Source organism: Rhinopithecus bieti, unplaced genomic scaffold (assembly GCF_001698545.2).
Source record: "Rhinopithecus bieti isolate Rb0 unplaced genomic scaffold, ASM169854v2 scaffold_35950, whole genome shotgun sequence".
In the NCBI taxonomy this organism is placed as follows: Eukaryota; Metazoa; Chordata; class Mammalia; order Primates; family Cercopithecidae; genus Rhinopithecus; species Rhinopithecus bieti.
In genome coordinates, this window is record NW_016815506.1 from 580,393 (window position 1) to 593,007 (window position 12,615).

The window sequence follows — 12,615 nt, forward strand, 5'->3', positions numbered from 1 at the left end:
AATTTTTTTTTTTTTTTTTTGAGATGGAGTTTCACTCTTGTTGCCCAGAGGCTGGAGTGCAATGGCGTGATCTTGGCTCACAGCCACTTCCGCCCCCTGGGTTCAAGCGATTCTCCTGCCTCAGCCTCCTCAGTAGCTGAGATGACAGGCATGTGCCACCACGGTGGGATAATTTTGTATTTTTAGTAGAGACAGGTTTTCTCCATGTTGGTCAGACTGGTCTTGAACTCCTGACCTCAGGTGATCCTCCTGCCTCAGCCTCCCAAAGTGCTGGGATTACAGGCATGAGCCACTGCGCCTGGCCATTTTATACAATTTTTAAACAAGGAATTAGAAGAAAAAGTACTCATTTCCAAACTCAGATGTTAATAAGGAAGTCCTTATTCATGCACACAGCTAGTCAGCATAACATGGTAAAAAACATATGTTTTGAAGAAAAGACCTAAGTTCAAATCCCAGTTCTACCATAAGGACCTTGGCAATTTACTTCGATTTTTTTAAACCTCAGTTTCCTCATCTGTAAAATGGAACATCCATTGAGAATGAGAGGTCTATAGAGTACTAGTACAGTGCCTGGGGCACTGCAGGGGCTAAAAAAAATGACGGCTATTATGTGGTACAGTGTAAAGTTTCAGATCATGGGCCAAATTAAAGGATTCAGATCCTGGTTTTACTTACTAGCTCTGTGACTTTATGCAGGTGACTTGACTCCTCTGTACCCTATCTGTCAACTGAAGATGATATCTACCTCTAAGGCTGATGTAAAGATTAAATTACTCAATGTATGTTGGACATTTAGGATAGTGCCATTTAGGATAGTGCCTGGAAGATACTAAGCTCTCAACAGATGTAGGCAATTATCATCATTTACTATTTTTTTTTTTTCTGAGATGGAGTTTCACTCTTGTTGCCCAGGCTGGAGTGCAATGACGTGATCTCGGCTCACTGCAACTTCCACCTACAGGGCTCAAGTGATTCTCTTGCCTCAGCCTCCCAAGTAGCTGGGATTACAGCTGTGTGCCAACACACCCAGCTATTTTTGTATTTTTAGTAGAGATGGGGTTTTACCATGTTGGCCAGGCTTGTCTCGAACTCCTGACCTCGTGATCTGCCCCCGCCTCGGCCTCCCAAAGTGCTGGAATTACAGGTGTGAATCACCACGACGAGCCCATCATTTACTATTTTATACCAAGAGTTCAGTTCCTACTCCAACCCTGCCTGCATGTCATGTTGAATTCATTTCACCTGATCACTACTTTCTTTTCACACATACTGCTTTCTCCAGGAAGAGAAGAAGAGAGAGCCATAGCAAGCTATGAGGAAAAAACATGGAGGGACCACTAGAGAAGGCAAGCTGTGGAATAGCTAGGAAGAAAACTTGTTCAGTTCTCAGTCTCACCCACCTCATCAATGGGGTTATCTTGAAGTATTCCTAACCAAAGAAGATTGCCACGTCTTATCCAAAGCCAAGCAGGTTTGGCCTGAGGCAAAATCTTTTTTTTTTTTTGAGACGGAGTCTCGCTCTGTTGCTCAGGCTGAAGTGCAGTGGCGGAATCTCGGCTCACTGCAAGCTCTGCCTCCCGGGTTCACGCCATTCTCCTGCCTCAGCCTCCCAGGTAGCTGGAACTACAGGTGCCCGCCACCACGCCCGGCTAATTTTTTTGTATTTTTAGTAGAGACAGGGTTTCACTGTGTTAGCCAGGATAGTCTCCCATCTCCTGACCTCATGATCAGCCTGCCTCAGCCTCCCGAAGTGCTGGGATTACAGGTGTGAGCCACCACGCTCAGCTGGCCTGAGGCAAAATCTTGAAGGAGATGAAGACTTTTGAGCCCCAAACCCATACTTTTATTTATTTGTTCATTAACTTTTTTTTTTTTTCTGAGACAGAATCTCGCTCTATTGCCCAGGCTGGAGTGCAGTGGTGTGATCTTGGCTCACTGCAACCTCTGCCACCCAGGTTCAAGCGCTTCTCCTGCCTCAGCCTCCAGACTAGCTGGGACTACAGATGCGTGCCACCACGCCCGGCTATTTTTTTTTCCCCCCCAGACAGAGTTTCACTCTTGTTGCCCAGGCTGGAGTGCAGTGGCATGATCTTGGCTCACCACAACTTCCGCCTCCCATGTTCAAGCGATTCTCCTGCCTCAGCCTCTGCAGTAGTTGGGATTACAGGCATGTGCCACCATGCCCAGCTAGTTTTGTATTTTTAGTAGAGATGGGGTTTCTCCATGTTGGTCAGGCTGGTCTCGAACTCCCCACCTCAGGTGATCTGCCCACCTGCACCTCCCAAACTGCTGGGATTGCAGGCATGAGCCACTGCGCCTGGTCTTTTTTGGTATTTTTAATAGAGACAGGGTTTCACCATGTTAGCCAGGATGGTCTCGATCTCCTGACCTTGTGATCCACCTGCCTCGGCCTCCCAAAGTGTTGGGATTACAGGCATGAGCCACAGTGCCCAGCCTTGTTGATTAATTTTTTTAGATATGGGGTCTTGCTGTGTCAGCTAGGCTGGAGTGCAGTGGCATGATCATGGCTCAGTGTAGCCTCAAACTCCTAGGCTCAAGCAACCCTCCCATTTCAGCTTCCCAAGTAGCTGGGACCACAGGTATGCCCCACCATGCCCAGCTAATTTTTTTTTTTTCACTTCTTTAGAGATGGGAGTCCTGCAATGTTGCTCACGCTATTCTTGAACTCCTGGCCTCAAGGAATCCTTCTGTCTCAGTGTCCCAAGTAGCTGGGATGATTTACAGTCGTGAGCCACCGTGGCTCCTACACTTCTTTCCCAGAGAGCCCTCTCCATCCCTTAATTTATATAAACTGGTCTTCTATTAGTTCCTTCTCTTGTTTTTCTATGAAAACCTACTCTCAGGAACCAGCCTGGTAATAGTAATTTACACTTTAATCAAAGCTATTACTTGTGCTAGGAATATCTGCAGTATAGACAATATCAGTAATATGGATTTAAAGGCTCTATACCCTGTTAAAAAGAATTTGAGGCATTAAAGTACTTGTTATATATAGAACACCCTTGGGCAAATCCTAAAGAACATGTGTCTACATGCTAGGCCAGGGCTGCCTAAAGGCAGATATTGTGTCTTTGTAAGCCTAGCACAGTGCCTGGCTCATGGAAGGAGCTCGAGAAATGTTTGCTAAACTGAATGTTACTGGATCAGGAAGGGTGAATGGGGGGACAGGAGGGAGAAAGAGAATCATGAGCTGAGATTTCCTTACATCTCTGGAGTCTTGGACTTGTTCTTGCCGTTGAAGAACTCAGGGAGAGCCCTCCGCTCAATGGCATGAACGCTGTAAGAGAAGCCAGAGTGGTTTCAGAAGAAGGCACTGTTGAAGGGATGGGGGCCCCAAGGGAGGAAAAGTCTAGAAGGCAAAGAAGGAAAAGACTCGAAATTGCTGGAGTTAGAAGCTTGGGGAGAACATCCCACAGGGCCGTAAGACTCAAGAGGACACCAGGAGCGCCCCTAAAACTAAAGTGTACTCTGGTCTATCTGGCTGAGGAAAAAATAACTTACTTGGAGGAGGCAGGGAAAAGAACAACCTGTTGACCCCTGGAGGCAGGGAAATAAGGACTCAGTGCGAAGTTGGGGACAACCATACCTATTGTAGTCAAACCAGGCAGCATAGCTGGGAATGATGATGTGGTGGGTCTGTTCAGTCACGTTGTCCTCATGCAGGTCTGGATTCTTGGTCTGTTCTCCCTTGTTCCCGGTACTGTTCTCATCCTCATCCTATAAGTATGGAGGCTGCTGGACACTCAGCATTCCTGTTTCCTCCCTAGCAACCCTCTGCTTCTCCCACACCCCAGGAATGTGGACACTACAGATAGGTGATGGGACTGAGCAGTCATGGGCCCCAGGACTCTGAAAGGGTCAGAGTTTTGAACAACAGCTAGAATTAGTCTACAGTGGGTAAAGTCTGGGCATTGAAAAGTTTGGGCAGAATGAACTCTATAATCACAAATCAGAATCACATAGAGAGGTAGGGCCTCTCTAAACTGGCTCCACCTTGCCCGTTGTCTCCATGCTTTCATCTTCCTGTTCATCTGAAAGACAAAGACCAAGATGTAAAGCTGGAGCCTCCCGAGAGGCAAGAAAGCCCTACCAAAAGCCTATCAGGTTAGCGAAAAGGGCGCAGCTGAGCCCTCCCCTCCCCTTGGCTCTGACTGCCTTGCCCAAGAGGCTCCTGTCTTACCTAGGTCAGTCATGGTGCCGCCTTTGACTGGGGCCGACTCTGAGTCTTTCTTTGTGTTGACTGCCAAAACAGAGAGTCATTTTATTAGACAGATTTTGCCTAATTCAAGCCTTCAATTTAATAGTTACGGAGATCCTACTTTCTCCAAAAATTTTCTTCATCTGATTGCAAAATATAGTAATTCTCTCCAGTCACAATTATTCTAGGGCCTGAAACTTGCTTGCTACTTCTCTAACCAAAAATTAGCTTATTTCTCTATGTACATTCATTAATCATTCTTGTCTTTGATAGGTCTTTATCTCCATCTATGTATCTGTAAGCTTTTAATGGTCTGATACTGAACCTGACCAAATCACTCTGTGGAGGAACGGTTAGGTGTTAAACATTTTTGAAAGCATACTTTCCTCAACTGAATTCATATGCATATGCTCAGGAGCAAACATAGAGAGGAGAGCTGATTGATGAGGAGGTGGAAGCCAGAACTCTTCTTGGCGGCACCCCCAATCCTACCCCTGAAACACACGTCTGGAATACCTGGGGTGAGTCTATAGAATACAGACTGTAAACCAGCATTAGTGGAGCAATGGTCTCCAAAGTGGGGTTCTAACATAGGATGCAAAAGATGATCCACTGCAACTCAGGAAGAGAATACAGAACTTCTCTTCATGTTTTTGTATTGTTTTGTTTTTTTGAGATGGAGTCTCACTCTGTTGCCCAGGCTGGAGTGCAGTGGTGCGATCTTGGCTCACTGCAAGCTCCGCCTCCCGGGTTCAAGTGATTCTCCTGCCTCAGCCTCCCGAGTAGCTGGGATTACAGGCGTGTGCTACCACACCAGGCTAATTTTTGTATTTTTAGTAAAGACAGGGTTTCACCATGTTAGCCAGGATGGTCTCGATCTCCTGACCTCATGATCCGCCTGCCTCGGCCTCCCAAAGTGCTGGGATTACAGGTGTGAGCCACCACGCCTGGATACTTCATGTTTGTTTTTATCATTTTTTACATTTTTCAATTTTTGAGATATGTTTGTGTTTTATAACGTTCCCACAGTAGTGACTTAATAGTACATGTACAGGCCGGGTGCAGTGGCTCATGCCTGTAATCCCAACACTTTGGGAGGCCGAGGCGGGCGGATCATGAGGTCAGGAGATCGAGACTATCCTGGCTAACACGGTGAAACCCCGTCTCTACTAAAAATGCAAAAAATTAGCCAGGTGAGGTGGTGGGTACGTGTAGTCCCAGCTGCTTGGGAGGCTGAGGCAGGAGAATGGCGTGAACCCGGGAGGCGGAGCTTGCAGTGAGCCGAGATCATGCCACTGCACTCCAGACTTGGCGACACAGCGAGACTCTGTCTCAAAAAAAAAAAAAAAAAGTAGCATGTAAAATATCATCTAGTATGATTATGATTATGTAAAAACTAAATTGTGGATCCTGTAGACTGGAGGTGGACCTGAGAAATCAGCTCACTCAGGGTTTGGCAAAGGAGAATCAGGATGGGGAGTGGGGGTGAATTCCAGGAGCTCAGCCTGGCCTGTACCTGTTTTGGGAAGTGTCACCTCTTCTACATTGGGGACTGGTGAGGGCTCGTCCATGTCCTTTGTGAGGTCTTCTTGCTCCTCTTCTCTGTGGCCACGCTTTGACTTAGTGTAAGGTGTTGAGGGACTGGGAAGGAAAGAGAGTGAAAGAGAACTCAGTCATCCTTGGACAAGGAGTCCCTGGAAGCTGAAGTTCAAGGGAAGGGAAGTGACAGAGAATTCCAAGGGTAGAGCTGAGTACAAACAGAAACCAGTAATTACAGAGTAATTGGAAGTGGCAAAGGCTTTTCATTTGATAAAGCTCTCTTTAAATTTCTAGTGGGGCCAGGACCAGAACTAACAACCGAGTAGCTAAAGATCTCCTCATCGGCCGGGCGCGGTGGCTCAAGCCTGTAATCCCAGCACTTTGGGAGGCCGAGACGGGCGGATCACGAGGTCAGGAGATCGAGACCATCCTGGCTAACACGGTGAAACCCCGTCTCTACTAAAAAATACAAAAAACTAGCCAGGCGAGGTGGCGGGCGCCTGTAGTCCTGGCTACTCAGGAGGCTGAGGCAGGAGAATGGCGTAAACCTGGGAGGCGCAGCTTGCAGTGAGCTGAGATCCAGCCACTGCACTCCAGCCCGGGCGACAGAGCGAGACTCCGTCTCAAAAAAAAAAAAAAGATCTCCTCATCTTCCCTCTCAGGACACCTGCAGTATTACGGCACACCCAGGTCAGGACCAGGTGCTTATAGGAAGGGATTTGTCTTTCCTTCCTTCAACATGATATGGAGAGAATGGTGAACTCGGGGGCAGGCTAGGGGCTGGCACACCCTTTCTTAGCATTTTTCTTCTTCGCTTCTGGGGTTGGTGAAGGAGAGGGGGAGCGCTTCCTCTTCTTATAGTTTCCTCCTTTCTTGTCCCGTCGATCTGAATCTGGGCTGTTCACCTACAGGATGAAGAATCAGGACAAATGTCAGCCTACAATCCCCAATGAAGATTTGTTCTGAGACTTATGCTAAGGGCGCCAGGAAAAAAGAACAGGATTTGTCACCTCATCTGTCAATGTCTTCGCTGAAATCTTCTTTCGGCGGGAGACAGGGTTTTTGTCATCATTTACTTCGTAGTCTTCCTCATTCATCCATTCATTGAAGGTGTCGGTGTCCAGGATCCACTTTGCATGAATCTAAAGTACAAAGGCAGATCATGCTGCAGAGAAGCCTGGAAGCTACAGCTCTGTCTGGGGACCCTTAACAGAAAAAGCCCAAGGGCACACGAGCCTCTGTTTCACTTTCCAAGAGTAGACTGCTTCTGGCATTCTTTTTGGGGAAGAGGGGGTACAAGAAAAGCTCACCTTCCTAGGTTTCTCAGGAGTTGGAGCATCTTCCACAGATGCTTCAATTTCACTCGCTGGGATCCATGTGTCATAACTGCCATGGGAAATTGAGCATACAGTAGAATCAATGGGATAGAATTGTGGAAAAGTGAAGTGCAAATCTTTTATCCTTTCCATTTACAGAAAGTACTGGGTTGGCTTATTTTTTTGGTATTCTATTTATTATAAAGAAGTAAAAGCACATTACGAAACATTTCAAAATAGAGAACAAAAGAATTACCCTTACATAACTACTCTTGACACATGTATATATGTTTTTTCACAGTAATTTTTGTTTTGTTTTGTTTTTTTGATACGGAGTCTTGCCTTGCTCTGTCGCCCAGGTTGGAGTGCAGTGGCGCAATCTCGGCTCACTGCAACCTCCACCTCCCAGGTTCAAGCGATTCTCCTGCCTCAGCCTCCTGAGTAGCTGGGATTACAGGTGCCTGCCACCACGCCTGGCTAATTTTTATATTTTTAGTAGAGACGGGGTTTCACCATCTTGACTAGGGTGGTCTCAAACTCCTGACCTCATGATCCACCCACCTAGGCCTCTCAAAGTGCTGGGATTACAGGCGTGAGATACTGCGTCCAGCTGGGGTTTTTGTTTTTGTTAAGAGAGGGTCTCACTTTGCTGCCTAGGCTGGTCTTGAACTTCCAGCCTTTAGTGATCCTCCTGCCTTGGCTTCCCAAAGTGCTAGGATTACAGGAGTGAGCTACTGTTCCTGGTCCACAATTTTGTTTTTACATAATCATAATCATACTAGATAATATTTTACACGCTTTTTTTTTTTTTCTGAGACAGGGTCTTGCTCTGTTGGCCAGGTTGAAGTGCAGTGGTTCAATCACGGCACAATGCAGACTCAACCTCCTGGGCTCAAGTAATCCTCCCGCCTCAGTCCCCCAAATAGCTAGGAGTACAAGTGTGTGCCACCATGCCCAGCTAATTTCTGTATTTTTTTTTTGTAAAGACAGGGTTTCACCATGTTGCCTAGGCTGGTCTCAAACTCCTGGGCTCAAGCAATCTGCCCGCCTCAGCCTCCCCAAGTGCTGGGATTATAGGCATTAGTCACTGCACCTAGCCTACGTGCTACTTTTTGTTTTGTTTTGTTGAGACAGAGTCTCGCTCTATCGCCCAGGCTGGAGTGCAGTGGTGTGATCTTGGCTCACTGCAACCTCTGCTGCCCGGGTTCAAGCGATTATACTACTTCTCAGCCTCCCAAGTAGCTAAAACTACAGGCGTGCGCCACCACGCCCTGCTAATTTTTTTTTTTTTTTTTTTTGTATTTTTAGATACAGGGTTTCAGCATGTTGGCCAGGCTGGTCTCGAACTCCTAACCTCAGGTGATCCGCCTGCCTTGTCCTCCCAAAGTGCTGGGACTACAGGCGTGAGCCACCATGCCGGGCCTACATGCTACTTTTTGCAACTATTAATAATATTCACTTATAAATTATCCATGTTATTTTATATCACTTTAAAGGCTGCATAATAGCCCACTGAGTAGATATACAAATTTACTGAAACATTTTCCTACTGTTAGACATTTAGATTGTTTCTAACATTTACATATCAAAAATTATGCGGGGATAATCAATTCATACATAAAGCCTCAATTGTTTTAGCCCAAGGCTTACTCACTAAGTCCAAACTTCCCCCAAGACTGAGGTTCACTTAATAGGTGAGAGGAGAACAAATTAAGTGATCTAAAAATAACTCTGAACGAGTGGATTCTTGCTCTGCTAGATGTTCCAGGGCTTCTGGGTCTGGCTCTTATACTTAAACCTGCCCCAGGAACCCATCCTCACCTGTCAGGATAGTAGCCCCAGTGCAGAAGAACCTGCTTATCCCTCTTCATGACTGGTCGTACCCATTCCTCTGGGGATAGAGGAAGAGAAGGGAGAGATATAAGCTAAAGAGGGACACACAAAAAATACTGTACATAAGCCCTAACTAATGCACTCTCCTGTTGTAGCAGGGGACTTGGTAATAGGAACTTAAGGTGGTAGGAGGATTCAAGATTGAAAGAGGAGGAGCCCAGGTACTGAATGGTGATCTTAGTCCTCTGCCTCCTAGTCCAAACCATCCACTCAAGTGGCCAGGAAAACCCAGGTCTCACCTTCTTCTAGATTCCCCGGGACAGGATACACAACATGGGAGGCATTGTTCTTATCCTCAGTGACTGTTCCCTAGATGGTACAAGGAGAAGCAGGTAAATTACGGTCCCCTCTGAATTACTCAAGGTTTAGCCACAGAGCTGCCTTCCTAATCATATTTTGCTTATAATAGTATTAAAGTTAGTTTGCATTCTCTAAGCACACACCAGCTAAGTGGCAGACGGAAACAGCTGGGATTGTGCTAATAATGGAGAAAAGTCAAAGAATTAAAAATTGCTACAAATAATCCTCTGAACAGATAATCTACACATGGGAAATTTAAAGTCAACTGTACGTCCTTATCAATGACATCTGTTCATTATTATAAAGTTCTAAAGAGCAGGGATTTCATTTATCTGAAATCAAGCAATCTCTAGCTCAATAGAAGTGGATACTATTTTTCCCCAGTCCAACATAAGTCTCTAGGAACATTAATGCAAACCTGTCAGGACTGAAAAATGGGAGAAGCAGACAGAAAAGACAGACTCAAGGCTTTAACTCAAGTCTTTTTCCAAGTAGACAGAGCCACCTCTGAAGCAGAAAACATGGCAGTTCAGGGCTGCTGCTTGGTATAGAAAACATCGGGAAAAAAGTCATGGAGTTTCTGAAACCTCTCCTGACCAGACCATTTACCTGGTGTCTCTTGATAATGTCCTTTAATTTCCCTAGTAGTTTGGGCTCAATTTCTGGGCACAGAAAAATGTTAGGTCGAGACAGGCAATTATTCTGTGGAGAAAAGAAATAGAATGAGATTACGGGAAAGGAGTTTTTTAGATTCTCACTGAGGGAAGGGAGATAAATAGGGGATATGCCTATTACCTGCACCAAGGACTTCTCGATAGTCATAAACATTTCCACATTGCGGTCCATGCGTGATGGATTCTGGAAATCGTAACGCCGCCTTGTGAAGAGGCAATAATCTAGTGAGTGGTATAGCTCAGGTCTGCAGATGAGGTGAGGGCATGTGACTTTTTTGTTTTTTGAGATGGAGTCTTGCTCTGTCACCCAGGCTGGAGTGCAGCAGTGTGATCCTGGCTCACTGCAACCTCTGCCTCCCAGGTTCAAGCAATTCTCCTGTCTCAGCCTCCCCAGTAGCTGGGACTATAGGCACATACCACCTCGCTTGGCTAATTTTTGTATTTTTAGTGGAGACGGGGTTTCACCATATTGGTCGGGCTGGTCTGGAACTCCTGACCTCAGGTGATCCACCTGCCTCGGCCTCCCAAAGTGCTGGGATTACAGGCATGAGCCACCACACCCGGCGTTGTTTCGAGAGGGAGTCTCGCTCTGTTGCCCAGGCTGGAGTGCACTGGCGTGATCTTGGCTAGCTGCAACCTCTGCCTCCCCTGTACAAGCCATTATCCGGCCTCAGCCTCCCAAGTAGCTGAGATTACAGGTGCCCACCACCATGCCCAGCTAATTTTTGTATTTTAGTAGAGATGGGGTTTCGCCAAGTTGGCCAGGCTGGTCTTGAACTCCTGACCTCAAATGATCCAACCACCTCGGCCTCCCAAAGTGCTGGGATTACAGGCATGAGCCACTGCGCCGAGTCATGACTTCTTAATATGGGAAATTAGGAGGCAAGCTTGCTTACAGCTATTGCCAAAATCACCTGGGATCTGAGGTTCACTGATCTCAACTCCATGAATCACTCTCTGTGCTTACTCCAAAGGGACAAAAAAAGGTTTGAGATGCCAACCTAAGAATCCCTTTTCCTCTACAAAACACACACTGATACTCGCGTACACACTCACTGTTGGCCACTGTTTTGGCTCTGACTCCCAACCATTTTTCTGACCTAACAAGTCAGGTCTACTGACCTAGCAAAATAAAGACTCACAAGAATTTCTACCCCAGAAAGACCCCAGGGAATCAAAAAGAGGGATTTCCTCTAAACTAAATGTAAGAAGAATAGAGAGAATCATCTCACCATCCCTGGTCACTCTTGAATTTGTAGGCAGCTGCAAGAATGTGGCACAAGGAGCCTCCCGCTTTGAAATCTAGGAAACATTTGATCTACAAAATCAAGGTATGGAAGAAGCATGTCAAGGTTCCATTGTAAATTCTATCATCACTTAAAATCCTTTCACAAAATCCCATGCTGAACTGATCTCCTTTTTTTTTTTTTGGGATGGAGTTTTGCTCTTGTTGCCCAGGCTGGAGTGCAATGGCACGACCTTGGCTAACTGCAACCTCTGCCTCCCAGGTTCAAGCAATTCTCCTGTCTCAGCCTCCCAAGTAGCTGGGATTACAGGTGCCTACCACCACACCCAGCTAATTTTGTATTTTTAGTAGAGACAGCGGGGGTTTCTCCATGTTGGTCAGGCTGGTCTCCAACTCCAGGCCTCAGGTGATCCGCCCACCTCGGCCTCCCAAAGTGCTGGGATTACAGGCGTGAGCCACCATGCCCAGCTCAAAGCTGAAATTCTTTAACCCTTGTGCCATTCCATCATGTGGCCTGCAAGAGGGGAGTAAAAGAAACCAATATACAGAAAGCACCACCTTGTGCTAACACTTTACTGGATTATCTCAGGTGCCATTATAGAAACCCTACACGGTAGGTTTACTAATCCCATCTAGAGATGAAGGAACCAAGACTCATGAATGCTGCCCAAGATCACACAGCCATCAAGTGGCAAAGCCAGGATTTGAACACAAGCCCGCACAAATCCAAATCTCAAGTCCGCTTTTAACCATGCCATGAGAGACTTGTGGACTGATCCCAGGCACTCTGAAATAATTTGTTGCACAAAGTATTACTAAGACAAAAAGAATGGTAAACTGGAGACTAGGCCAAGCCAACAATGCCCTGACCAGGGATAGGGATGGTAGAAAATAACCCAAATTTCAAAAATTACAAAATTCGCAAATCTTTTTTTAAAACACAACTCTCCAGTTTGGAGGACTCACCACCACCACCCCCCGCCCTCTCTGCTACTTCTGCACTCACCGGCAGTTTAGTGAGCGGTGCATTGCTGACATGTTTGCCAAAAACTTCTTCCTGAAATTGTAGTAACTGTACAACCAGGCTAGACAGGGACTTGTTGGTGGGTGGTTCAGCTTGTATATACTAAGGGAAAAGAGGGAAAGGAAAGCAAAATAGATCTCAGATAAATTGTCCACTATCTCCCACATTTCTCCCCCCGAGGCTCTGGAAGTATCTGGAGCAAAGAAAATAGTACCTTTCTCCCTATTTAGTCTCTATAAAGAAAATGGCAAAAGGGATGCTCTGGACACCCGAACCAGGAAGCTGAAATTCTGCTGTCACCAGCCCAGATGGCCAGTGTTGGGGAGAACAGGGAAGCTTACTACTCTTCCTCAGCTATACTCTGAAATTGGAGTTGCAGGACCCTATTATCTTGGCACCTC

At 46.3% G+C, this 12,615-nt stretch overlaps 1 protein-coding gene across 6 annotated transcripts in view; it reads right to left on the reverse strand.

Annotated features, from left to right (window-relative positions):
• The window catches only part of SMARCC2 (SWI/SNF related BAF chromatin remodeling complex subunit C2), a 26,146-nt gene extending 13,815 nt beyond the window's left edge, over window positions 1-12,331 (reverse strand). For 5 of the 6 annotated variants that reach the window (XM_017853243.1, XM_017853244.1, XM_017853242.1 and 2 more), the window contains exons 1-14: window positions 12,197-12,330; window positions 11,177-11,262; window positions 10,066-10,147; window positions 9,880-9,972; window positions 9,210-9,279; window positions 8,899-8,968; window positions 7,072-7,147; window positions 6,772-6,903; window positions 6,551-6,666; window positions 5,739-5,863; window positions 4,205-4,264; window positions 4,018-4,055; window positions 3,611-3,741; window positions 3,230-3,301 (exon numbers count right to left, since the gene is read on the reverse strand). In XM_017853243.1, coding sequence (XP_017708732.1) covers window positions 3,230-3,301; window positions 3,611-3,741; window positions 4,018-4,055; window positions 4,205-4,264; window positions 5,739-5,863; window positions 6,551-6,666; window positions 6,772-6,903; window positions 7,072-7,147; window positions 8,899-8,968; window positions 9,210-9,279; window positions 9,880-9,972; window positions 10,066-10,116 — 1,034 coding nt within the window. In that variant the 5' untranslated portion in view covers window positions 10,117-10,147; window positions 11,177-11,262; window positions 12,197-12,330. Of the gene's footprint in view, window positions 1-3,229; window positions 3,302-3,610; window positions 3,742-4,017; window positions 4,056-4,204; window positions 4,265-5,738; window positions 5,864-6,550; window positions 6,667-6,771; window positions 6,904-7,071; window positions 7,148-8,898; window positions 8,969-9,209; window positions 9,280-9,879; window positions 9,973-10,065; window positions 10,148-11,176; window positions 11,263-12,196 lie in introns of all 6 variants that reach the window. The other variant, XM_017853240.1, reaches the window with a different exon arrangement.
• Between the last annotated feature and the right edge of the window lie 284 nt (window positions 12,332-12,615).